Source organism: Halichoerus grypus, chromosome X (genome assembly GCF_964656455.1).
Source record: "Halichoerus grypus chromosome X, mHalGry1.hap1.1, whole genome shotgun sequence".
Taxonomy (NCBI): domain Eukaryota; kingdom Metazoa; phylum Chordata; class Mammalia; order Carnivora; family Phocidae; genus Halichoerus; species Halichoerus grypus.
Window position 1 is genome coordinate 26,643,328 of NC_135727.1, and position 26,910 is coordinate 26,670,237.

The following is a 26,910-nucleotide window of genomic DNA, read 5'->3' on the forward strand; positions in this document are numbered from 1 at the left end:
ACAACACAGCCTCCAACCCCAAAGCCCAAAGCTTAATGTCCATAAACGTATGGTATGTACCAAATGACAGCACGCACGCACTCACTCATCTGAGTCCGTATCCAGTACGCACACACTGACTGATGATCGCTTTTGGATGCCGGTGCTCTACTCTACCGTGTGAGGTGAAAGGCACTTTGCAGTCAAATTTCAACCCACATCAGAATTCGATAGCAAATGCAATATCCACAGAATTATCAACCGGTGTAAAAATGAAGGAAACATTTTTAAATGCTCTAATGTGTTATTAACTCTTTGTTTGCAGTATCTGTGGGATATGAATATGAAACATGCCCTGACTTTATTCTCTGGGAGAAAAGGACAGTCATCTTACAAGGCTTTGAGATGGATGCTTCTAACCTAGGAGGCTGGTCATTGAATAAGCATCATATTTTGAATCCTCAAAGTGGTAAGCAGCTTTTCATTTTATTTTATTTTCAAAGGATATACAATTTTTCCTTTTATTGTTTTAAATATTTCTGTTTATTTATTTTAGAGAGAGGGGGTGAGCATGGAGCCCACCCTTGGGCTTGATCGCATGACCTTAAGATCATGACCTGGGCAGAAATCCAGAGTCGGACACTTAACCGACTGAGCCACCCAGACGCCCCACAGTGGAATTTTTTTAAATTGTGGTAAAAGATGCATAACAGAGTTTACCACTTTGACCATTTCTACGTGTACAATTCAGTGGCATTAAGTACATTCACAATGTTGTGTGACCATCACCATTGTCTATTTCCAGAATGTTTCCATCATCCCAAAGAGAAAATCTGTACCCATTAAACAGTAACTCCCCATTCCTCCTCCCCCAGCTCCTATTCTACTTTCTATCTCTATGAATTTGCCTAGCTTAGGTATCTCATGTAAAGAGAAAGATGTATATGTTTTTAAGGCTTTTCATACATACTGCCAAGTTTCCCTCAAGAATAATAGTCCATTTCATGGTCAAGAGTCCCCATTTCTTTGCACTTAAGAAGCTTTTAAAATATTTATTAATACTGTTTTCTTAATGTAATATATATACATACATACATAGTGCTATATATATGTATTACACATATGCAACACATATTTGATGCGGAAAACTTGGAAAAGTACAAGGAAAAAATTACTTATAAGTCCACCACCTAGAGAGGGCCATATTAGTATATTTCTTCTCAAATACAACAATCTGATTTCAAATTAGTGCTAGTATAGTGAGAATGCTGCCAATTAAACTATAACATGCATTGATTGCGAGATACATACTTATTTCAGAGATGTTAAAAATATGAAGCAAAATGTGCACCTTGGCATTGATGAATCATCCATGTGTTACAGTTTTCGAAAGGCTTTGGTGACCTCTGTCCCCTTTTAAATACAACAACCCTGCAGTGTGGCATTAATCTCATTTAAAAGATCAAGAATCGGAGGTTTACAAAGTCATGTGACTTTCCCCAGTGTTGCACAGTTCATAAGTGGCTAGAGCCCTGTGCTCTTTCTCTCCACCACAGTTATTTGTCCACATAAATGTCAGTAGATCCAGTGAGAAGCTAGGAACTGAATCAAGGAACAATAACAGGTAAAAAAGAAGAGGTAGGAGGAAGACAGGAGAAGAAGTGAAAGAATCTAGGGAAAGAAGGCAGTCCTGGACTTCACTTAGTTTTAAGTCTCCTAAGTCCTGGACTTAGGAAAAGAGGAAAAGGCAGAGAATCAGGACATGGTCATCTTCAATCTTTGCCTTCTTCGAACCACCCTTCCTGTTGTCACTTTCTCCTGGTTTGTAATTTACACATTAACTAAATCAGGAGAGGGAACCACAGGTGGTCCTTGAGCCCATGTGGCTCTCAGACAAACTGAACTCACTACCCTGGTTAGAAATGCTTCATCCAAGTTCCTCCACCTTGTTTTGCGTCCTACTGGGGAGTCGGTCATTGGTGTTCCCATCCAGCTTTCATTTGAACATCTACTGGGAAGTTTTCCTTGCAAAATCACATTCCTTTTCATCCAAAGAGGCAGATTCTGAGCAACCTTTAGTAGAACATGGACTTTGGGTTATTTCTCCAGGACTGGGGATGCGAATGTCTTGAGACAGTTACACTCTTACATCCAGCCTTCTTTGTCTGCATCTGACCGTTATGAAACAGCTGGCTAAGGTCAGGTTATCTTGTAAGGCCATGAACTAACCAAGGCTAAGGGAGATCCATTTTATAATCACACCTATGATCTTACTTTGATTGCACTCATCGTCTGCTGAGTCAGCCAACCACATGGGCTGGGAAATTTTGATTGGCAAAGCTAACCAGGTTTGCTTCAACCATGACATGACACCACCTACCACAGTCCCAGGGTGGGACCCCAAAGGTAAATGAGTCCATTGCCATATGCCTTCATTATCCTTCCTTCCCCTCTTTCAAGGAACATTCTAAATTCCATTTCAAATTGTTTGTTTTTTTAAGAGCAAAGATTCAGGCACAGATATAAAATGTCAACTTTTTTCTGTTGTCAAAAGGAGAATCACAGTTTTAAAAAGTACAAAAATGAAAGGGCGGATGCCACTTATTAAATTATGAGGTTTTTTGTTTTGATTTGAAAGAGTTTGACATTTTAAGCAACCGTTTCTTTTCCACTCACTTTTATTGGCTTGTATGGATTGTCTCTTTCAAATGCCTGTCATTGACATTAAGCACAAAGTGGGAAATGACCTCGATCGAACCAGCCCCCAGCTGTGTGCTCCCAACCCTGTGTCCTCTTACCATTTGCTTCACACAGGCTTAGAAATTCAGAGCAGAGGGGAGCCATTGAGGAAGTTGGCTTTGGGGCCCCCCCTGATTTCCACAGATGTGTTCTCTCCAGCCCTACTTTGCCAGTAATCAGTTTTTAGGCAATAGGTACTGAGTTCTTTCTGAGAATCTTTTTAACACCTTTTTTGAAGTATGATTTATACACCATACAACTCACCCACTTTAAATGTACACTTAAATGATTTTTAGTAAATTGTAGAGTTGTGCACCCAGCACCACAACAGTTTTAGAATATTGTTGTCGCCCCAAAAAGATCCCTTGTGCTCACCCCAAGCCCCACTAAATCTGCTCTGTCTCTTTCTGAGAATTTTATTCTGAGAAAGAAACCTTATTTTAGATAGTTTTTTTTTAAAGGAACATTTGTTCATTGTATCATCTCATTTGTAAGCACGTTGTATTTCTAACCAAGAACTTGTCACAATTGCCAGGAAACAGATCTGAAGCCAGCTCTGCCACTGCCTTTCAGCCTGACCTTGGACACGAACACCTCTCTTGGGATGTTTTCGAAGTCTAAATCCCACCCACAAAGGCAGTTTTAGAAGCAGGAATGATAAGTGTGAAGGAGCAGCTTTGAGAAGACCAATTTAGAAAGCAATGCTCTTTCCCCCTCAGGTCAGACAGTTTTTCTGACTGATTAAGGCAAGAGCGACCGGCTTTCCAAATTCCCCCACTCTGCTTCTTTCTGGAAAAAGCCTAACTCTTTAGGCATCCTGCTTTTTTGATCTGAGACAGATGGCAGATTAGAAACAAGAATCTATCTTCCCCCAATTTCCTCTCACTGGTTAAAAAGATACCTGTAATTAGATTGGATGTCTGCTGCCATTCACTTCTTCAGTTTTTCTTGGGTTCCAAAATCATTATGCAGTGGGTAGTTTCTAGAAGGCAGTGTTTTCAGACCATTTGTCATTTTAGTTGCAGCAATTATATTTACCTGACAATTAACCATTGGTTGTGGAGAATTGTTTCCAAATATTATGCCTGATATATGTAGATGGTTTCTACTTTCCAAGAAAAAAAAAAAAAACACCAGGAACTTGTGTTTTTCAATATTATTCCTTCAAAATACATCTTCTTAGTGATTACAGAGAGTATATATCCTTACCTTTTAAGATAAATCATTCTTTAAAATTATGAGGAATAAAAATGTGTACATGAATCATCTATTACAGAGATAAGCTATTTGTTACAGTATATTTTGTATCAAACATATCTCCTAGTGCATCCTTCCAGTTGAGTGTTAAAAAATTATTAGAGAAAACAATCCAGGGTACTAATTGGGTATCGTCATCTGTCTGAATGGATAAAGAATTTCTTTTAACTTAGCCTCCAAAATAGGGCAGTAGTTTGTCGACAAATGGTTTTACTGGGAGGGGAAGTAAATTTCCATTGATCACACTGGCATATCTCCCAGTTTGTGTTTATATCCTCTCAGTCAAGTCCTAAGAGAAATATGTATTGTGTCCCTCGTTGTTCATAAGTCTGAAAAATGGTTTCTTCTTTGAAATCAGCATAAAGCACCACCCACTGGCTTCCGAGGGGAATTTTTGTTTCAAACTTATTTATAAGCTTCAAAAGAAGTTCTGAGCAAGGTAGCAAGAGGGTATGAGTAGTGCGTTTAAAAGTATGCTTAACTTATTATACAACAGACCTGGCTTTTTGACAGAGAAAAGGAAAACTTAGGGGAGAAAATGTGCAGTAGGCCCCATTCGGTGGCGTTTCTTTGTTGACTGTCAACAAGACACCCAATCCTTAGCAGGAAGTTGGCCTTCATATAAATAATGTGCATTGTCCTAGGATCATTTGATTCTGTTTTCAAAATGAGTCTGTGTGGCAGAATAAACTGGAAGGGAGGCAGCAATAATTGATCAAGATTTCCAGGAACATAAACAAAATATTTTCAAAGCAACCTTTTGCAGAAAAATTGGTGTTAAATCATTGTTGCTAGATGGTATGCCCCAGTTCTATGTAATGGAAGGTTAAACAGATTCTTGAAACAACAAAAACACCCTTCAAAATGATCTATTTTTCCAGGGCAATACAAAAGGGGTTTGCCCATTTTTGTTTTGATTGCTTCAGCTTTAAACAGGAATGGTAATTTCAGTACACGGGCACTTTAGTACCTTGCATGAAAGCAAGACATCAATTGTTGAGATGTAATCAGAAAGTACATTGCCTTATGTTTTATTTCCTTTAATCATTCTTCTTCTTTGATGGAGTGCTGGGCTTTCTAATAGAAAAGGGGAGTTTTAGAATTGCAGGCTTAGAAGAATGGTTTAGAATAGCCATCTTTAGTTTTTAAATTGCCAGGAGCCTGGTAATAACGTGTCATTTTGAAGGTAATTGTTAACTATACCGTTATATTGATATAAAAAAGATGGAGATCTACCTGTGAAAATAGATGTTAATAGCAAATCTGGTATTTCCAAGCCAATAATTGGACATATTTTTGAATGATATACCCTATAATGCATTGCTGAAATACAGACATGCTAAACAGTTGGCTTCCTCATTTGTTCAAGAACATATCATAGTCTCATTGGTAGGATATTCAGTTAGTGATCATCAGGAGGTTTCTTTTCGATGATGTTGTGTGACCGTCATCCCAGTTCTCATTCACTTCCTCCCAATTCATTTAAACTGTAGTGTTGATCACACTGCAATTAAGTGTTTTCTGCGAGATGAAATTCAGTTCTATTAATCTTAATTAACTGTTCAAAATCTTACAAATTTTTTTACTGCCTAATAAAGTTATTAATAAAATTAATAAGAAAGTAGTGATCCTCGAGATATCTCACAGTTCTGCCATAAAAGACCAATTTGTTGGGGCATAAACTCATAGCTGCTCCTGCAGATCATATGTTGAAAAAATAGCCAGAAATCACCTTGGGAGGGAGAGTCAAAATATCTAGACTTGAAATCCGAAGGCTGTATGCTGTATGGGATTTGTTTCCTGGAAAGCCCCTTCCAAGTACATATTTGGTGTTACAGTATTGTGCATGTTTTACCCTCTTACTTATTTTTGCCAACAATGTTCCTATTTCAGAGTGATCAGTGGTGCTTATTATAGGACTATGGGACCAAAAGTTGAAAGAAAACTGAGGAAGACATTTCAGGAAATGTTTAGGGAGAGTAACAGGCAATCCAAGGAGTTAGATAGCAAGGGTCCTGGGAAAAAAAGAAAACTCTACAAGATTACTATATTCATTCATTTGCTGTCAGTGACTTCCGTCTGACACGTTGGCATGTCTTCTCACAACATGGATGTTTTACCTGCCCAGGCTCATTGTGAGCAGACTGGGATACAGTAGTCCTTGTTTCTGGGATTTTCTGCCCAGGTTCAGCAGGTTTGCACTGGGATTTGGACAAGGACACTACAAGAGACTCAAAGCCTATTTTAAACATTTACTGAGCTCTTACAATGCCTTGGCCACAGTGATTGGCACTAAAATGCAGAAAAGAGTAAGACAGAGGGTCTGCCTTCATGGAGCCCATGTTCTAATGGGAAAGATAGAGAAGTAATGAAAACTGTATCATACAACATAGTCGGTGTTATAACAGAGCTATGGAAAACAAACCGTGGTCATTCTGCCAGGACCAGAGCACTGGGGAAAAATTGAGCTGAGCTTTGAAGGATAGGTAAGAGTTCCCCAAGCAGACAAGATGAGGAGGGCTTTCAGGACAGAGGGAAGGGCATATACAAAAGCAGAATGGAATGGAAGAATGTGAAAGTAATTGTAAATAGTTCACTATTGCTGGAACTCAAGATACAAATAAGAGGATGATGAGAGTAGGCAACGGTCAAGTCATGAAGGACTTTGAATGCCTTAATAATAAGGAATGTGCCCCTTATCCTACAGAGGATATGGAGCTGTTGAAAGATTCTAGCCACACACTAAAACAATCTCAATGGCAAGAGTTGGGGTGGGTGGTCTGGAGCTAGGTATGCGTGGAGACCGGGAGACCAAGACGTGAAGAAACACTGAACTAAAGCAGTAGTGATAGGAATGGAGGTGACAAAACTGGTTCAACGTATTTCAGGAGATAGACTCCAAGTGGGTTTCATAATGAATTAGGCATAGTGAATGAGGACAAGAAGAGCCGTGGTCATGCCCACATTTCCAACTTGGGTGAATACACGCGTGGTGAAACCACTGCTAAGATGAGTAGGCAGCACAGGAGGAAGAGCAGGGTTTGGTAGGGGGAGCAGAAAAATAATGAGTTCCCTTTTACACCTGTTGAGTTTGAGGGGCCTGTGAGGCATCCAAGTGGAGCGATCGAGCAGGAAATTGCAGGGCAGGTGCCAACTCTGGACAGGAGAAAGTTTCAGCATATAGAGATATGAGTTAAAACTGTGAGAATGGATGAGATTGCCCAAAGAGAATGACTGCACAGTATTTTCCAGCATTGTCATAAGTCAGTATCTCTATTTCCTGCACTGATAATAGTGAGATATGGTCCAAAAGAGTGGAAAATTCAAGTTCCTTTCTTATATCTTTGAAGTACATTCTAGCAGTATGATTTTTTTTTTCTTTTCACAGAAGTAGATTACCTTCCTGATGGTGTTTTGCTAAGGTTAATATTAAAATTGACTGATATTTCCTTTTCAGAAACCAGTCAGTTGCATAGTGAGGGTAATTTGAAGTCAGACAAGTGTGTGCTGGGCATCAGGAGAAAGTAGGCCAGAGATGAAAAATTAGCCACCGATGATTCACAGAGCCCAAAGTGAATAGGAGCTCATTAGAAGTTATTCATCAAATGCTTTATTGAGGCATTTAGAATCAGGCACTAAAGGGCCTGGATGTATTAACCCATATCACATGTAGACAAACTGAGGCCAGGTGTTATGCTACTGTTCGTTGTGGCTATGCGGTTAAACAAAACTATGGGTGGTGTGCTTCACTCTTGGGTTCTTTGATGCCAGGCCAAAGCTCAATGCTACTTTGAGCAATGAGAGAGAGATTAAAGTGTTGCTGAGAATATTGTGTGGTAATTGTTTTTTTAATTCTCTTTTTTTTTTCTTGAATCTAGGAATCATACATAAAGGGAATGGAGAAAATATGTTCATTTCCCAGCAGCCCCCAGTCATATCAACCATAATGGGTAATGGACACCAACGGAGCGTAGCCTGTACCAACTGCAATGGCCCAGCTCACAACAACAAACTCTTTGCTCCTGTCGCCTTAGCTTCTGGCCCTGATGGTAGTGTGTATGTTGGCGACTTTAATTTTGTAAGACGAATATTTCCCTCGGGAAACTCCGTTAGTATTTTGGAATTAAGGTAAGTCTTCCCTAATCTCTGTTTGCTTAGCGGATAAGGAAAAAGCAAGAATGCAATAACACGAAGAGAAAGACATTGCCAGAAAGAGCAGAAAGTGCAGTTGCCCATATTGTAGCCCTGAGCTGAGATGCAGGAATAGGGACAAAGGACATAGGTCAAAATGCCCACTCCTTTGGAGACCCAGGAAGTGTTGACACCCCGGTATGTGTGGCCTTCCTTGTGGGCATTGCCATCACTGACATGGATCTCTGTACATCCAAGTACTCAGGTAAGTCACTCAACCTCTGCTGCTCATGACGAAGATGATCAAAAATATCTATTTCATTCTAGCAGGTAGAGGTAATGCCAGATCCAAAAGGCTACATTTTCTAAGTTCTCCAGGTTCAATCTTTTGAAGTGGTCACTTCATAAAAAAGAAAATGGAAGTCTGTGTTTGTGTGCCCTGATAAGGAAGGAAGAACTTGTTTTGGGGGGGGGGTTTCTGTTTTGTTTTTTACACTTAAAAGCTCTATTCCATTGGGGGAAAAAAAGATTAAAGCATTCATCGTTAGACTTTCTCACTCTGTTCTAGGAATTTTCTTGAGAGTACAAAGTATTTTGACACCTTTTGAAAGGAATTCATACCTTCTGGTATTCCGTGTTCTGAAGTTACACGAAGATTACAACTAAATAGACTATGGCTTAATCAGCTTTATTTCTCCTTTTCTGAGGGTACAGGATACAAATATATGCCCTCTGGAGTCCTAGGAAAGGGAAGCATCCCCTCCCATTCCAGTGAGGATAGACAGACCTGTCTCCTCTCTCCTGGGTAAATAAATGGATAGAGTCTTCCCTCTAGTTGGTTATGACAGCTTCATCCCTGACACATACCTTGGGAACTTTAGGCTGAAAGTTTCTCTCTGTTCCAGAGATTTTGATGCCATCCTATAAACTAGTCCATAAAACAGTTGTTGCCTCAGGCATCACCTCATTGTCCTGAAAGATAGTGACCAAAAAAAAAAAAAAAAAAATAGTGACTGGGAGAACAGAGACATTGATGGAGCAACTTCTATGTACAAAGCACCATGAAGGCCAATCAAAACATATGAGAAGTCTTGGGTCATTTCTATTTAACATTATGTTCTCACAAGCATGGAAATTTGAATACATGAGGACATTCCTTGAAATTTTTCAGATTCTCGTGCTTGCTCTGGAATCTAACTCCTTTTTCTCAGACTGAGTTAGTCCTTCACACCTAGTTGGGAACATCTTCCAGTCCCAAGCCCCCATCCATTTTTCACATTAATTCATTCCAATTTTAATACATTTCTTAATTATAATTACAAACACTGTCATAGAGAAGAAAGCTGTTAAATCCCTTGACTGATAAAAAAAAAAAATAGACTGTAACATTAAGATTTTATAAAGATAAAGTACATCTAGAGAGTCTAGAGAAGTACTAAGTCATAGCACCCTGCCCTAATCAAATGTTCATATACCTTAGGGTGTCACACCTCAGGGGGACTTGTCATTTCCAGCAGTATATCTCTTTGGGCACCTACTTACTGGAAAGTCAATGAGGAAGGCCAAGATGGTTGTATGCCCAGATTTAGAAATGATTTATACAACATTCAACATTGTTTTCAAAATCCTAGGGATGCTCCATCTACACGATGCCAAACATTGATGGAGCACTGCACGATTCATTCACCATCTGAATGTTTCTAGCCATGCTGATATTAGCTATCAAGTAGACAGAGACCTCGCTAACCTTATAAAGCCTATATAGCTAGCCCTCTGTAGCTAACTCCCCAAAGGAAAACCCATAAGTTTAGCTAGAAAAACAAATACTAAGACTAATAATATTACTATAAAGAAAACCCAGCTAAGTTTAGTCCTTTCCTTTGTGATTTAAATGCAAATTTACCTAAGGTGGAACAATTTTCATTCACTGATGAGATTCTCCTTTGCTCAGGGATCCTTAACAGTTCACAAATTTGCATTTTGGTCCAAAGTACCTTATGACCTTCAACACAAAGTCATTCGAAGAATAAAATAGCATAACTTGGGCCCCAGTTGCAAAGTGATTTTCTTGGTATAAAGAAAAATCCATTTCTGGCAGTGTGAAGTATTGTCCAATCCCTCTCTTCAGTCTTACTCCACAGTACTGTTCTCTCACATTGTCACAGCTCTTCAAACACATAGGCAAGCGCACGCCTTGAGCTCACACACCCAGGTTCTCTCACTTAGCCTGAATCTCTCTAGCTAGCTCTTCTGAGCTCACATCCTTTAGAGCGGTTCTTCTTAACTTTTTTTTTTTTTAAATTCTCAGGAGGGATTGAATCTAAGGAGGGCTGTGGGCCCTCTCCCCAGAAAAAGAAAAAACACGTTCACACAAAATTGTACGTGTGTTTTCAGGGGTCCCGTATTTCCCCTCTCTCCCTGCATGTCCCCGCCTGCCAGGAACCTACCCCTTTCATAGACTCATGGTTACGATTCCCTGGATTCGTCTCAAACAGAAAAAAATAGTTCTCTCTTGCATTAGGTTCAAGGAGGAAAAAAATAGTTTTCCCTTGTCTACTCTAACACTCCTGTGCTTGGCCATCAGAGAAATAAACTGAGTTTACATGATCATTTTGACCTAATTGATAGGTAACTCCCTATTTTCCTATAGTCAAAACCATCAAACTAGTTTATGTCAGCAAACATTATCTGTCATATTTACTCAGACACTAATAATAGTTCTTATTAGATTCACCTAAAAACAGTGTCTGGCTTGATCAGTAACCTATACTGTATACATTGCATCTTTGGCATATGATTGGCAAATTTATATATTTGCTTTATAACTTCCAGATTTAAACTTCCTGGGGAGAAATAAGTTGATATAATAAGTCTTCGCTATGTTAAGAACCATAATGTTCAATGGATTCTATTGCATATAGATAGAAACTTCGTTTTGTACCAGTTTTTTTTTTTTGTTAAAATCAGTTGATTTAATTGCTGCCACCACCCTCCCTCCCTCCCAGTGCGTATTAGTCATTTTACTTGGTTGAGTCATCCGTTTCCTTGGAAACACAGACTAATATAGTCATTATGTTATTGGCTGCATTTAAAGCTGTGAATGGAAGAGCAATGTTGTCAATAGGTTATTACAGAAAGGAATAGAGAACATTCCAGATCTTGACCCTCTGTCAGGGTTATTCATTATATAACTTAACCATCTGTTCTCTACTTCTCTATCTATAAAATTGACTTCAAGCTAATATTTGAGCATCTTCTTACATGTCTTATATAGTTTAACTTGTTTTAAGATCCTCAGATGCATAGTTCTCAGCCCAAAGTTTGATGACATTTTGTTTGCTCTGACATAAAGCTTGCTCCTACTGGATGCCCTTCTAGATTTCCTTCTCTTCCATTCTCTTGTTTCGTAGTGGGCCACGTTGAAAAATTCCAGGTTCCCCTTGACATTTCAAAGATTGGAAGACATAGATTTTTCCTTCCTCGGCTCTGCTGATCCAAACTGTCCCTAATTGAATTTCTTTCATCTGACCTCAGAAATAATTTCATTTTCATTGGTTGCCAATCATTTATTTCCTCTAGCTGGCCCCACCATTGGCTGAATGGGGAGGGTAAGGAAAAGTCAGTTCTGTCATTATCATTAGCAATATAGCAAGAGCAACAATATCATTTCTTGTTATTTAAAGTATAGCGTACCCTTTCGCCCATTGACTGCAGATTTCATCTACACATACACATCTTAGTGCTTCCTTCCAGTGGGAAACTGAGGTAAGATAATAAAGAAGGGAAGATTATAAGATCATTATATAAGTAATTAGACCTAAGGGAATCTCAAAAATACATTATCTGAAGAATTTTATAAAGATACATTCATTTCTATGTGAGATAGTTTAAGTCTAGTTATCCCTGTGGATTTACTTCTCATGTTAAAATTTCATACACACACAAATTTCAGTAACACAAAAGTGACATCACAGATTTGTGAGCTTAGTGTTAGAGAAGTCCATGGAGGTATCTGGTGCAACATGGCGCCCACTACATGCCTGACATTTGATCACATCTACTTTGTTTGATCCTTTTCAGTTAACAGAAAACTTAAATACCCCTCTAGACAGCCCATTGCATCTTTGGAGTGCTCTCTTAGAAAATTGTTGCCTACACTGAAATGAAATCTACCTTCATAAACAATCCACTCAGTAGCGGCAGATGTTAGGCCTGGCACGTTTCCATGTGTGTGAAGACAGACATCATAGGTTCCTGAGCTTCCTCTTCTTCAATCTCAACATCCCCAAGTCCTTCAACTATTTCTCATCAACGATGACTTCATTTCTTTTTCCTTGAATTATGGCCTCAGGGCCATGGTTCAGTTTTCTGAAACTAACAGGAATAATTTTATAGGTAAAAATAGGAGGCACCATGTCAAGTGCTTTGCAAAAATTCAAATGTGAATATTCCCCTTGCTTCCCTCTCATCTTCTAATTTCACAAAACTATTAGAAAACTTATTAAGCATGATTGGAAATGACTTATTCTTTATAAAGACCTCATGCTGTGATTGTTCAAGATGCTGATATTATCCAGATCTTTATTTTGTCCTTCCCTTAAAATGAAAGAAAGATGAAAATAAGAGCCTGGCAAATGCTTCTTGGTACCTTGAGTAATTTGGACTTGACGAATGTCAATATGACATAAAAATGTCTCTTGAGATTCTACTGTTTCTTTTACAGTGACTGGTTAATATTTCCTCCATCGTTCTCAGGACTTGACTCCTGTCACTGACTAGGGATCGAGTAGAACTGGAATAGCACCCACTTAGGGGCAGTTAGCATGCAGAAGGGCAGGGGAAATTGTACAGCTCTCTGTTGAAGGAACAAACGGAGCCCGGACTTTGAGAGCTCGGAAAATACCTGAGAAATGACCAAGAACTATCCTTTTGTCAGCAGCACTGGAGCAACAAATGGAGAAACACTCCATGTAGATGAAATAGGTGGTGACCTTGCCAGGGTGAGCTCATATATTAGTGGGAGCACTCAACGGCTCCCTCCGCCTGATCCAGAAACATCTTCACTAGCCTTCCACAGTGCCCAAATTCCCGCTCTAAGAACTGCGTTCCTTTGAGTTGAGACACTGCATCTCTAAGAGTGCCCGACACAGGAACCTGTTAGAATGACCCGCCAAGCTAAAATCATCATTGGTCCTTGGGCATGGATTCATTTGTCGGATTGTCTTCCAAGGAACCTGCCAGCTGAAAGCAGGGCCCTAAACCACAAGACAGGTAGAAGCGAGAAGGGCAAGGGACAGAGCCAGAGTGTAAGGGAGGACAGGCTTAGGTGACGGTTGCTGGAGTTAGAAGCTCTAAGAAGTCAGCGAATGGCAGGAGTGGGAACTCAGTCTTCGAAGGAAGAATGCCACGGAAAGATGAGTAGGGAGGGAAGCCCGCTTTGGGACATCAAATGTTTCTGGCTAAGCATAAGGAAAGACGCTGAGAACAGCATGCGAAACAAGTAAAGTGCTACAGCCACCACAGAGCAGGCCAGGCTACCTCACGAGGCCAGGTCACCAGGCAGCAACTCCATAGTCGGCGTAGTCTCTCCTTCTCCATCCCCCACCTCACAGAAGTAGAAAAGGAATGGGTCGAACATGATGCTAAGTGAAAGAAGCCAGACACAAAAGGGCACATAGTCTATGAGTCCATTTATATGAACCACCCAGAATAGGCAAATTCATAGAGACAGAAAGCAGATTCGTCACTGCCTGGGCCGGGGGCAGGTCGGGAATAGGGACTGACTGCTAATGGGTATGGGCTTTCTTCCTGAGATGGTGAAAGTGTTCTGGAATTGGATGATGGCGGTGGTGGCACAACTCTCTGAGTGTACTAGAAACTGCTGAATTGTACTTTTTGGAAGGGTGAATTTTATGGTATGTGAATTATATCTCAATAAATTTTTTTAATTAAAAAAAGAATAGATGGCCCTTTTAATCATCTTGATCCTGAGAAAATCCATGATCGACTTAAAGACCCTACCATGGGTCACATTTCTTGCTCAGAAACGATTTGCAGTTGTGCTCCTTTCTCCTCCTGAATCGTGGCCAGCTTCAGGTCAGTCGTTGCCAGGTGGCAATGCCCGCTGATGGGCCCGTGCACTTGTGAAGAGCTCACGCTGGCGCCTCAGCGGGTAGTCAGTTGCTAGCTAGACAACAAACTGGCTTTGGTGGTGGCTCAATCCTAAATCCTTAACTAAAAGTAATTCTGAGACAGAACAAGGTCACACACTGGAAATAAATTCCGTCATTTTCACTTCCTCCTTCTGAGATGTTAATGAGAGAAGCTGCTCTGCATAATATGGGACATCTTTCCAAATTCACAGTGACATTATTGGCAGGATCAGAAGCAGCTGCAAGAAAGTCAAACCACTCTCCTCCCCACCCTTTGCCGTCACCATTTCAAAACCCTTTGTAGCCACACAAATTGTTCTGTACCATGAGGATCTGTTGTGGATGAAGCCATGTTTTAATGAGGTCCTTCTAGTACTTCCACAACTAAACTTCCTTTGGGAAATGATTAGAGTCAGCCTGGAGCACACTCACCTGCTAATTCAGAGGCCACAAAAACAAGCGTCTAGTGATAAAGAAACTCAAAGAGGTCCAAATGCCCAAGGCCAGGTTTCTAATCAGAGCTCCCAGCCTTACCTTATGACCTTTTGTGTCAACCCACAGGATGCCTACCCTTTTGAGGAGGGCCAGGGAAAGAGAAAAGTCAGTGGATCCTGACCTGTGACCCAACTACTAAAATCCCAGAAAGAATTTTCTTTAAAACGAGTTGAATCAGTAGGAGCAGATAGCTTCAGATGAAATCATTTTGTATCGTCTCTTTTTCCCTGACATTCTGAAGAATAAGAACATTTTCTAGTTTAGATAAAAAGATGTGTTACCTTCATGTTTTTTTTAAATGACATAAAGGGCCAGGTTTAAAAAGATTTTCAAATTAAAATGCCTGTATTTCACAGATGATTATAGCCTTTTAATTCTGGGCAGATTTGACCCAAAGTCAGGCTTGTACACAGACTGCGTCCCCAATGTGAGAAGCCTCATCCCAGGTCCCAGAGTACCCTGTGCCAAGAGGCTTACCAAAGAAGGGCCCCCAAAGTGTTCTGCTGCTTCTGACCTGACGGATCTGTTTTGCCAATCCCAGTTGCCCCTTTAGAGCACAGATCATCGGAAGACACAAGGCCCTAGTAGTTGATGTACATGATGTTTTACTGAGGCTATTTTGATGCAGCAATTTTGATACCAGGGACATTCTGCCCTGGCCTAAGAGAAAACCTTTATACTTTTCATTAAGTTTTTTAATATTGCTAAGTAATGTGCTACTGTACACAAAAGATGTCTCTATCTTATCTCTGAGATCATATAAGTGGCTTGGGGCTAGATTTGGGGTGTCCATTGCACACAAGGCTTGATTTTACATTTTGGTAAAGTGGCTTTCAAAACAGAGTCTGGAATAGTCAGAACCTCTACAGTGGCTACTTCTTCAAAGCCTCGCCCAGTGGTTCTTAAACCTTATTCTGTATCAGAATCACCAGCTGAGTTTGTTAAAAATCAAATTCCCGGGCCCCTCTTCCACCTCGAGCTTCTGATTCAGTATGAGTGGGGAGAACCCCAGGAAACTGCACATGGGGCAGGAACCCAGGTGGTTCTGATGAAGATGGTCCAGAGAGAAAAAACTGCCTTCAAGCTCTGCCCACCCACCAGGCAGGATATTCAATCACCCTGACGCCATCTTAGGAGAAGAAGCCAGGAGGGATCTGGTCCACTTTGGCTTGTACGTCTGACGAAATGTTCCCTATGGAGTCTCTAATAGCCACAGACAGAGTTAGAACTAGGTGGGTCTGGTTGGATTTGGCTTGTTGAATTATACTGATGACTCTCTATTTGTTTTTACTTGCCACTCGTGGATAACCTTGTGCACCCTAGAAACAGAGATACCAGACATAGGTAAGCAAACCACACGGGCAGCTACCTAATGCCCCTTCTTGCCTAACAGGCAACCTCCTAATAATGGGCTAACAGGGAGATTGTACTTTTTAAATAAGGTGAAAGGAATGATGTGAAAGCACATTTAGAAGTTAGGATTCAGGTAAGTGTCTGACAAAAGAAGAGAGCTCCACTAAGTGGGAATTTGCTGGAGGATCAGACTATATTGAAAAGAAAACAAAATAAGTGAGACCTGGCAGTTCAGTACTTCCTGGGAAAGCAAAGCCTTAAGTCTCATTATGTTCTCCTTAGGTGATATCACAAATGAGTCTGTAAGTTCAAATAGATTCAATGTTTTCAAGCTGCAGTAGAAAGAGAGGCGATACGACAATCTTCCCAGATCCAGAAATAGAGTTGATGAGTGTATTAAGAGACAGTGACCACGATGACCTTCTTGAATAAGATTTTTCCTCTTTCCCTTTGTGTGACCTCATGGTTTCTATTTCTTCCCACCAAAAAGAAATAATAGAAAAACTTTAAACCAACCATTTACCGACAATGGCACAGAGCTCTGAAATTAATCATAATGAGCATTTCTATTCAATTTGTTTATGCATTACACTTGTCAAAACTGTTCTAAATTACCTGAAATTGCAAAGGAGAAAATTGAATTTGTTCACTTCCGAGTGCCAATTGTCATCAAAATGGCACTGATAGGGTTTTTAATTTGGATTTCGTTTGGGAGATGCCACTTCCTAAATGCCAGTGCACAAAATCAGCCTCGCTACTTTGGCATAACTGATTCCTTAAGCAAATTAAGTTGGTTGTCAAATTGCTTACTGGTTAAGTGTTGCACAGTATTAATGATAAGCATTAATTGCCCATTTAACAATCTATGTGATTTTAACTAGCATGAATGAAGTGATCTTTGCTAAGTTGAAGGGCATTGCTCGAATGTAAAGCTAACCAGAAGGTGACAATAAGTCTAACACTGAAGTTATAAAAGAAATCTTCTCATATTTCAAATTGCAATATGCATGTGGACACAAGGGATTAGAACAAATTGAAATGTAGTCCAGCGGTTTTCTTTCTCGGATATGGCATGTTTTTAAAAAGTAGAAAGAAACCAATCTCCAAAGAGCTGAAGTGCACTTGGGAAATGGCATGAAATGGCAAGAAATTACATATCAATATAGGAGACCTTCCTGACTGCTAGCTGTCAAGAAAATAACATTAATCAGATTTGAATTTTGTGTGTTGGACTATTCCATTTTCTAAAGGCCAGCGCACAAAATTTTAGAACAGCCTAGCTGAGCAAAATAGGATATGTTGCTCAGTTAGAAGAAGGCAGGAACACCAATTCTTTTTTTTCTTTTTTCTTTTTTTTTGCCACCTTCAGAGCTAAAGTATTCGGAAGGTACTTTGTACACACAGTCATATGATCTAATCTAGTCTCGGTTAGGGCATAGGCTTGTTAGTGACCCTGGGCAAGCCCTCTATGTGTCTGGGTTTCCCCAGCTGAGATTTGAGGAGAATGATAATTTTAACTTCCCTCACAGGCACATTGGGGATATTCAATAATAAATGAATGTAATGCATTCCAAAGTGCTTTTCTGCGAATAACATTTCTCTTGGAAAAATAGCCTATGGACTTTTCCTAAACAACACATGATTAATCTGGCTCAGTTGAAGCTTCCACCAACTGGCACCAAAATATTGAATGTTGTTTCAGGGAAGGGTTGTGACCCCCTTTTATTCTAGAAAGATCTAAGGGTACTGGAGAAATTTTATTCTGAAGGCAAAAATTCAGCTAAATATGTAAAAACTTTTACTCAAACCCCTATTTAAGCAGTCTTTGCTACAGAGATGCCTTGTCTGATATGACTGCCAAATCAATTCTGGAGTCTGTTGGGGCCCTTTACAGTTTATTTACAGCAGCTGTCATGGTGGTTCCAGGGTTGAAGATGTCCCTGGAATCTACTGAATTCTCTTATTTGATGAAGTGAAGGTAAGTAGAAAAAAATCAAGTATTCCAAATGGATCTGATTTTTTTCCAATTAAAACTATAAACTGGTTCTCAAATCAGTATCTGCTAACCTTTACTATCATTAACATACACAGATATACTTAGAGGGCAAATATAATTACAAATACAATCAGAAACATACCAGTCTTTAGGGGCAACTTAATTATTCTGATGACCCTCTCCCTGCCATTTTGCTGGGCTAGGTAGCCAAGACCTGAACACTTCTGTGTATTTGTTAGTTTCATGTCCTATAGTTTAGTTCAGCAGTAACTGAACATTGACCCTGTCAGACACTCTGTTGGCACTGAAGATAGAGAGATGAGTATGGTTCCTGCCTGCAAAGAGCTTAGAGTGTACTTGGAGAGATGTAAAAAAAAATAGTACTTACACCCAGCACTCACATCTTGGTTTCCAATACCATTCTCCAACATAAGGAACCAGGGGTCTTTAGCAAAACGATTCATTCCAGTACTGGGGCAGGGACTATAAAAGATGAGCCTGGAGCATCTTGTAGTGCCAAAAAGTAGAGAAGGGCTAAAACAAAACAAAAAACAAAACTCCACACTGGTGGATGGACGTCAAAAGTTCTCACAAGCCAACGGAAGAGTTCCCGGTGGCTAATGCCAAAAGGGTTTGAGCAACAAAATAAAGTAGCATTGGGTTTTAATACAAAAAATAAAACAAATATCCATGAGTCCCTACTGCTATAAATGAATGGCTGAATTCATAAATAAATGGAGGAGATGAGATAATGCTCTTATATAGAAGATTTCCAAATTGTCTATGTAGACACTCTACCCTCAAGGAGGTGGATTATAACTCCCTACTCCTCAAGTGTTGCCTTCACAGAGTAACTTTACACTGGAGAAACGTGACAAACTCTACCTCAGCCAGGTGATCAAGGTCAACATCAAAAGTGATAAGTCATGTTGATTATTATGTACCCTTGATTTGATTTGATGATAATGGCACTTTACCCCTGTGGTCTTCCCTTCCAAAACCTATAACCCCTGTCTAACCGGGAGAAAAAAAAAATTAGACACATTCTAGTAGACGGCATCCTACAAAATACCTGACCAATACTCCTTAAAACTGTTAAGGTCATCAGAAACAAGGAAAGTCTAAGAAACTGTCATAGCCCAGAGGAGCCTAAGGAGACATGATGACTAAATATAATTTGGTATCCTAGAAGGACTCCTGGAATAGGAAAAGGACTTTAGGCAAAAAACTAAGGAAATCTGAATAAAGTATGGACTTCAGTTTATCTTTAAAAAAAATGCTAATACGATATGACAGCTACTGGTAGGTCACATGTACCTCCTCTCTGCTCATATCTTTCCTCCTCTACTTCTGTTGTCACACTTGACAGTCATAGCCAGAGATAAGCAAGGTTGCTTTCCTCCAAGGTCGCATGGTCTATTGGGGGATACAAATTTAAAAAAAAAAATCAATACGATATGTAATCCCCAAAACAGAGGTAAATGCAGTGCAGATAACCCAGACTGGAGATTTAGGGAAGGCTTTCTTCAGGAGATGATGCCTGAGTAAAGCCTTAAAAGGCATGTGAGAATTTACTAAGTGAAGAGGCTTGTCTACCATACCAAGGAATGTTAAAGAGTTTTTAGGGTTTTTAAAGATGGGAATCCAACCTTAGGATCAAGCAAAATATCCCCCAAACCAATATTACTCCAGCAATTGTAAAAATGGAATTAAGAAGAATCAAAATGAATGAATGAGCTCAGCCATGTACACAGATAAAAATATCACAAGAGATCCCGTGCGAATATGTAATTGAAGAGTTTCAGGAATACCAAAATCCAATCAAGGTAACTTTAACATCACCTTTAAAAGGTACAGTTGATTGTGATTATAACCCCCCAAAAAGGTCATATATAATCAGTTCTATTATATCCCGAAAGAAGACAAAATGGATTAGAAAAGTGTGGTGGTCAGCTAAAAAAAGGAAGCTTGGAGAGGAAAAGTTTGACAATGCATCTCCGGCACAGCCCTCCGTACGCAACACGTCCTTCAATTCACAACAGGAGCCTGGAGGCTGGTAGGGCCCCCAGTGTGGTAGGAAGTCTGGAAGAGAAGAAATAGGGTTCTGAAGGATGGGAAGTCAGGAAGAGAAGAGCTTCTGTTGGGGATTTTTTGAGTTTGAGGTGACTGTGAGCCATCCAGGCAGGCATCTAGTAGGTAATTGGAGAACCAGGTATGAAAGGTATTGATGAAAAAAATTATTTCCCAGGATTTTCTCTCTTCTGCTTCTTTCTCTGCCCCCCAGATGGTATTGAAATGTCAGCTTCATTTCAGGTTAGCAGTACACACTGAGTTTTTTTTATACCCAGACCCCTTACTAGAAAACCGAACTAGTACCATCTCCTCAGTACATGAGAAAGAAGATACATTTATTTTGTTTCATCTCTTAAGAGAACTTTCCATTTGTGACAAAAGGCAGACCCCAGGGGATGCATATTGAACAAACTTCTTTGAATAACTTTACTTTTCTCTTCTTTAGCACAAGTCCTGCTCACAAATACTATCTGGCTATGGACCCTGTGTCTGAATCACTTTATCTATCAGACACCAACACTCGAAAAGTGTACAGGTTGAAATCTCTTGTGGAAACAAAAGATCTATCCAAGAATTTTGAAGTGGTGGCAGGAACAGGTGATCAGTGCCTTCCCTTTGACCAGAGTCACTGTGGAGATGGCGGGAGAGCATCAGAAGCTTCACTGAACAGCCCTCGAGGTAAAAAAAACATCCTTTGGTCATCTAAAGATTTCATTTGACTTCACAAAATCCTAAGACTGTTGCCATAATGTAGTCCATCTATCTCAATATTGCCTCTGACACACATTGTCTCTGAAGTCCATCCCGGAAGAGATAGGCATGGTAAGGGCTAATTTCTAGGTAATATGCCTTCGTATAGTCAAAAGTGTTATTAAAATTCGAAATGCTTCTTTTCCTTTCCGCCTAGGATGACAAATTCCAGTTTTAGGTTTTTGGGGTTTTTTGTGTTTTGGGGGGTTTTTTGTTTTGTTTTGTTTTGTTTTGTTTTTGCCTTCTGTGGGAACGTGGCCTTACTTCGTCTGTCCTAAATTTACTCCTCAGTCTTCAAGAGCCAATCCTCAATTCTGTTGCTTGGGATTTGTGAATAAATCTGTGTTCTCTCAATCAGCTTCATGATTTTGTAGACTTGGGATCATATTCCCATCTTAGGCCACTAAGCAGGACAGTCAACTTTAAATCTGTTATCATATATTTATTGTCCACCCTATCTCCTTAATTATTTAATCATTACTCTCTGTTCCTTCTCCATGATGGGGTGGGCATGTGTGTGTGTGTGTGTGTGTGTGAAACACTTCTACTTTAGTAGGTTTTATGAAGTATTCATTTGGTGGGTTTTAAGAAGCCAATGTGGTCTTTTTAAACTATTACACAGATAAAACACATTGGTTACAGAAAAATTAGAAAAAAGAGAGTGAAAAAAATATTTTTAATTCAAGTCACCCATAATCCTACCACATATGGAAAACAGCTATTAATATTTTGGCATATATCCTTCTAGACTTTTTTCCATGCATATCATATATTTTATTTTCTAATAATGGAATCATAGTATAGAATGCTGTTCTATAATCTGCTTTTCACACTTAATATATTATGAACATTTTTCCATGCCAAAAAATATAGTGAGGTCAATGTGTTTCATTTGTTAGATGGTCATTTATTATTTCAAATATTAAGAGGTTACTCTTTAGCTATTTGACATTTGCCATATGGGGATTAAATTCCAACTATAATCAGAGTTTAAAGCCTTCCCTTTCTTCAAGGCCATATTCAAGTCCTATGTCTTTCGTAAAGCCCCTCTGGCTAACCCCAGTCCATTAAATCTGAATTTCTCTAACAGGGTCTACACCACCCAATTACTACTAGATTATATTTTGCCTTCTTTTACTTTCCAATTCTTTCATGAATAGGAGGTTTTTTATCACTGAGGCAAGCTACTTGAGCTGAGAAACTATATCTAATATTTCGTTCAAATCTTCCCCACCTCCCCAGCAATATCTTGTACAGTGTGGGATCCACTATACATACTTGTCATGTAATTGATTGGTTAGGTAACTCTTATCTGTATCAAGTATTCTTAAAAGGAATTTCAATCGTGCTTAAAAAATATGGCCTTTTTTCCCTAAAGGAATATAAGCCCCCCAAGTATCATGGTAAAGTGTTTTAAGATGTTTCTTCTCTTGTGCCAGCTCTTATTCCTTACACATAGTAGGTTCACAATAAATATTTGATGAGTGAATGCATAACTCAAGTGCAACATATAATCAACTCATCTTTCAAGGAAATGTATCGGGCTAGGTCCCACCTTTAACACAGGTTTAAAACTCTTGCAGGTATTATAAAAGGATTTCTGCATAAGAAATAGGGAGGAATCAAGCTTGTATTGTGCCTGAAATTGACATCCTCCTGAGTTGCTACTCAAATGAAAACCACTCATCTCACCTACCACATTCAACCTGCCACGTAAAGGATGAATATCTCAGCTTTTCCAAATAGAGCAGATAATTGGTTCTCTGCAGCTTTTTTTTCTTTTTTCTTTTGCTTGGAAAGCAGCAATAATAGAGTCCTGATGAACAGGATTTACATGAACTCTTAAAGCATCAGTAATGAGAGTGCCAAAATTTATATATCTATTAAAGTTAATATTAAACTAAGTTTTTCTTCTTGTCATGGCTAGTAGTACATTTTCCTTTGGCTTGATTTACTCATCTTTCTATCCAAGAGTGGCCTTTATAATAATCCAGTACACTTTATTCATCCCAAAGCGGGCAGGGGCCCTAAGAACATCTGGCCGAGGCTTCGGAGAGCTGAATGTCTAATCCAGCCAAGACAGCTTTCACATAGCATACTGAAGCTGATGTTGACAACATCTGCTCTGATCCAGTGAGTGAACGAGGATGTTTAAAGGAGGGGAACATGTGACTCACACTCAGTATCCACCACGTCTTCTTCAACCATGTTAACAGTATTTGAAGACCCTGTTAGAGATCTTCAAAATCACTCAGATGGCAGAACCTGTGTCCAGACATCCATTGCTCTTGAGATTGCTGGTCAGAACACTTAGATGCCTCGCTAGGGCACCTATCTCCATGCTGAATATAGAGAGCACTCACCCTTGGCAGTGAATCAGAAGTGAGATTCTCATTATATGGGATGCTGCAGGGCAATTTCATAGACTTCTGTAGAAGAAGGAAAAATCATGCAAGAAGTCATTTAAAACACAGTGTGCAAATTGAGGGAAGAGTATTGCTAATTGCTAATGATGTCTTTGAGGTTCTCCTGCAGGTTCTTTATCTCTCAAGAAAGACCAATTGGTTTGTGTTTTGGCTTTTTTTGTTTGTTTGTTTGTTTGTGTTACAACCACCACGCACATCAGCTCCTTCTTCCTTCCCCCCTAGAAGGACAACAAATGTTTAACGGATTTCTTTAAGGAGAGGTTTGATTTTTCTCTTCACCTAGAATCTAATAAAGAAAAGCTGTAGATCAGTAGAAAATGGAAATGTACATCTAGGGAGTACAATTTCTAGGTTAGGAAAAAGAGCTTGCTCTAAGACTTTAACAAGCAACATATTGCAATTATAGGCAGGCTCTCCAACATGTCCTTAATTATGCAAGGTAAGTCAAATAAATGTTAATCTGCAAGACAGCTCATTTATTTTCTGAATCTATTCTAAAAATAGGATGAAATGAAATTTGCTTTTGAGATCATTCGTCCTAAAGTCGGAATAAATTATCAAATGGGATTAAAAACCAGTCAGCAGAAGGTAAAAGGTCAGAAGCCATGGGATTTTTTCTTTTTCTTTTTTTTTTTTTTTGAGAAATGGCAGCAAATTGTGATGAATGTCAGGTTAGGGAACCTAGACTTTCTTGTTCAGTCCATGTAGTTAGTGTTTTTCTGGATGACCCTGTGTAAGTCACTGGACCTCGCTGTGGTTTCATTTCCCAGAACACTAAAATAGACTTCATGGTGCCATTGACTAGTTTTGTTACACTGGACTAGTCATTTAAACATGGGATCCTGAGATGTATCAGTTGTCAACATGAAGGTGTGGGATGATCTCCCTCCCAGCTCCAGTGTATTACAACAACCATAGCTATAACTTAGTCTGCGCTCCATGCTTTCCAATACAGTACATCTAATCTTCACAAGGATGCACACGGTCAATTGCATTTCCCCCAGTTCTGTAGATGAGGAAACAGAGACTCAGACAGGTTAAGAAATGTACCCAAGTTCGCACAGGTTCCAGATAACACTGGAATTCAAAACTGTGATGGAAAAAAAAAAAAAAAAGGCCTGTGATGCTTTCACTATACCTCATGGCCTGTCTTTCAGCTAAAATCCATGATCTCTGTTGGTTTCTCTGGGAGGGTAGGAAATATTGGAAAGTGCTCTTTATTTTTATTTGCAAGATATAGGATTTTAGTTGAGTTTCTTTTTCCCATTAAAACTATTTTTCTGAGGTTTCTGACCCAGCAGTGTACTCATAGTAGACGGCACAGCATTTACATAGTCTCTAAATGTAATTATTCAAATAAATCTTCAGGAAACCTTGTCACATCTCTTTGGAAGATTCTGCAGTTAAGAACTTCACCAACTTTTTCTTAAGGGATGCAGGCAGAAAACCTTAACTTTATTAAATTTTTTTATTACAACTGGTAACTACACATTTTGTTTAAAGGGGAAATGGAAGTCTCCCTGAGTAGAATTTCATATAAGATAGCCCCTGGATGCATCTCCTGGGAATAAGTCTTTATCTGATCCAGTTTTATGCACTTTGAGTTGAATCCCAATAAAGAGAAACATTTGCCATTTTACTCATCAATACTTCAATGTAATGGGGCAAGGAAAAAAGTTTAGCAAAAAGGCTGATGGTGTGCTAATCCCTGGCATTGTATATGAGTTTGAATTGACTTTGAAAGATGCTTTTAAAACATGCATGGATGATGTAGTTGAAACTTAGGTTCCATTTATTATTTTTACTGCAACTTTCCTTAATTCTACAGAGAACTCAAACTAATGAGTCATGTAATAGATGACCAAGTACTTAAGCAGAATGTGAAATGGTACTAGGTGGGAATATAAAATAAAATTTGTGACAAGCTGAATACATTTATTTTTTTTTAAGTAGATACAGAGGGTGAAGGAGTGACTGGACAAGATGAAATTAATCAATGACTTAATTTGGTTCTCTTGGACCTCACCAAGGATTATATCTCTATTTCGATGTGCCTCTTTAAACAAACTGACCTCAGAACTCAGCAGGACTTGGGCAATATCCAGATGAGTGCAAACAGCTCCTGAGCCATTCCCTAGCAGGGAAATGATCCTTAAATCTTGACAGCTACCAGAAGTGTTTTTAAGGTATTCATAACACTAATCATACAGGAGTCACTTTAACTTTATTAACAATTAAGAAATCTGGGTAAGATAAAGTCTAGATAAAATAATCTGGTTTTTGTCCCTACCCAGATATATCCGAGTTAGATCCTAAAGCTTTACTGACTTCCCTGGCATCTACATGCTATTCTGAAAGGCTAAATTTGGGGCTCATGGAAAGATGAGCGGTGACATCTTGCTGATGTCATCAGTGTCTAAGGGAGAGAGTATAGTGCACTAACAGGTACGAGAATGTTCCTTTGGTTCTCCTGTGCAATGGAGAGCAGTAAGGTTTTTCCTCAATTCCTTTAGTACATGATCCATCACAGTGGCATAACCGTTTGGACTGACACTAGGGCCAGGGCTCACCAAAATTACAGGCAAGCCACAACCTGAGTAAAATGAGTGGTACATTCAGGAAACTGCAAATAAATCAGTATTGTTGAAGTAAAAATATCCAAGGGTAATAGGAAGAGCAGGGGCAGGAACAGGAAGTTCGGATTTTATCCTATAGGCAAAGGAGTTGAAGTGAGAGAGTGACATAATCCTCCAATGCATGCATGTTTGATAAACTGTTTTGGAGACAGGGTAGTGCACACGCAGGAGTGAGGCTGGGGTAAAGAAATCATAGGGAGTACTGATATTTATAGGACAGGCAATGGAAGGGAATCTAATGAAGGAGACAGAGAAGAAACCTTCATAAGAAAAGAAAGTGAACAAAGAGAGCTTGGTATCCAGGAAGGCGAAGGAATCATTTGTTTCAAGAAGGTGTGGAAAACAGTATGAAATGTTACACATTTGTAGCCATTGGATTAGGCAATGAGGAGTTCATTGCTGACCCTGATATTGGTGGTTTGAATAGCAGTAGGGATGGAAGCCAAATTTTAGTAATTTAATGAGCCAATAAGAGGACAGAAAATAAATACTTCTAAAGAAGATCGCTCTTCTGAGAAGTTTAGATGTGAGAGATACCATAATAAGTAGTGAGAGGACAGGGCGCTCAGGGGAGACTTCATCTATAGGAGATATGGTATTAGTTATAGGTAAATGAAAAGATACAGAAGACAGAAAATAAATGATGAAACCAGGTCTGGAGGAAACTGGGAGGGAGTAGGCCTTGAAAGGGAGGGGAGATTGGAGAAACCATCCTAAGATAATGGTAGGTGTAGTGATGAAGGTAAGTTTGTAGGTAGAAGGAACTAGAAGGTTGATGGTATTCCATTCTGATAGCTTCGGTGTTCTCCAAGAATTGATCTATTCTGCTAAAAATGAGGAAGTAAGGTTAGGAAAGATTTGGGAGAGCCGATTAGTGAAGAAGGATTTCTGGGTAGGCTCAACATTCTACCACCCAGGGCCAA

The 26,910-nt window shown here is 39.4% G+C and overlaps 1 protein-coding gene across 3 annotated transcripts in view; it reads left to right on the forward strand.

Moving 5' to 3' along the window:
- The window catches only part of TENM1 (teneurin transmembrane protein 1), a 774,784-nt gene that overhangs the window by 658,950 nt on the left and 88,924 nt on the right, over nt 1–26,910 (forward strand). For all 3 annotated transcript variants that reach the window (XM_078065077.1, XM_078065079.1, XM_078065078.1), the window contains 4 exons: nt 305–448; nt 7,854–8,103; nt 16,077–16,097; nt 20,621–20,853. In XM_078065077.1, coding sequence (XP_077921203.1) covers nt 305–448; nt 7,854–8,103; nt 16,077–16,097; nt 20,621–20,853 — 648 coding nt within the window. The remainder of the gene's footprint in view (nt 1–304; nt 449–7,853; nt 8,104–16,076; nt 16,098–20,620; nt 20,854–26,910) is intronic.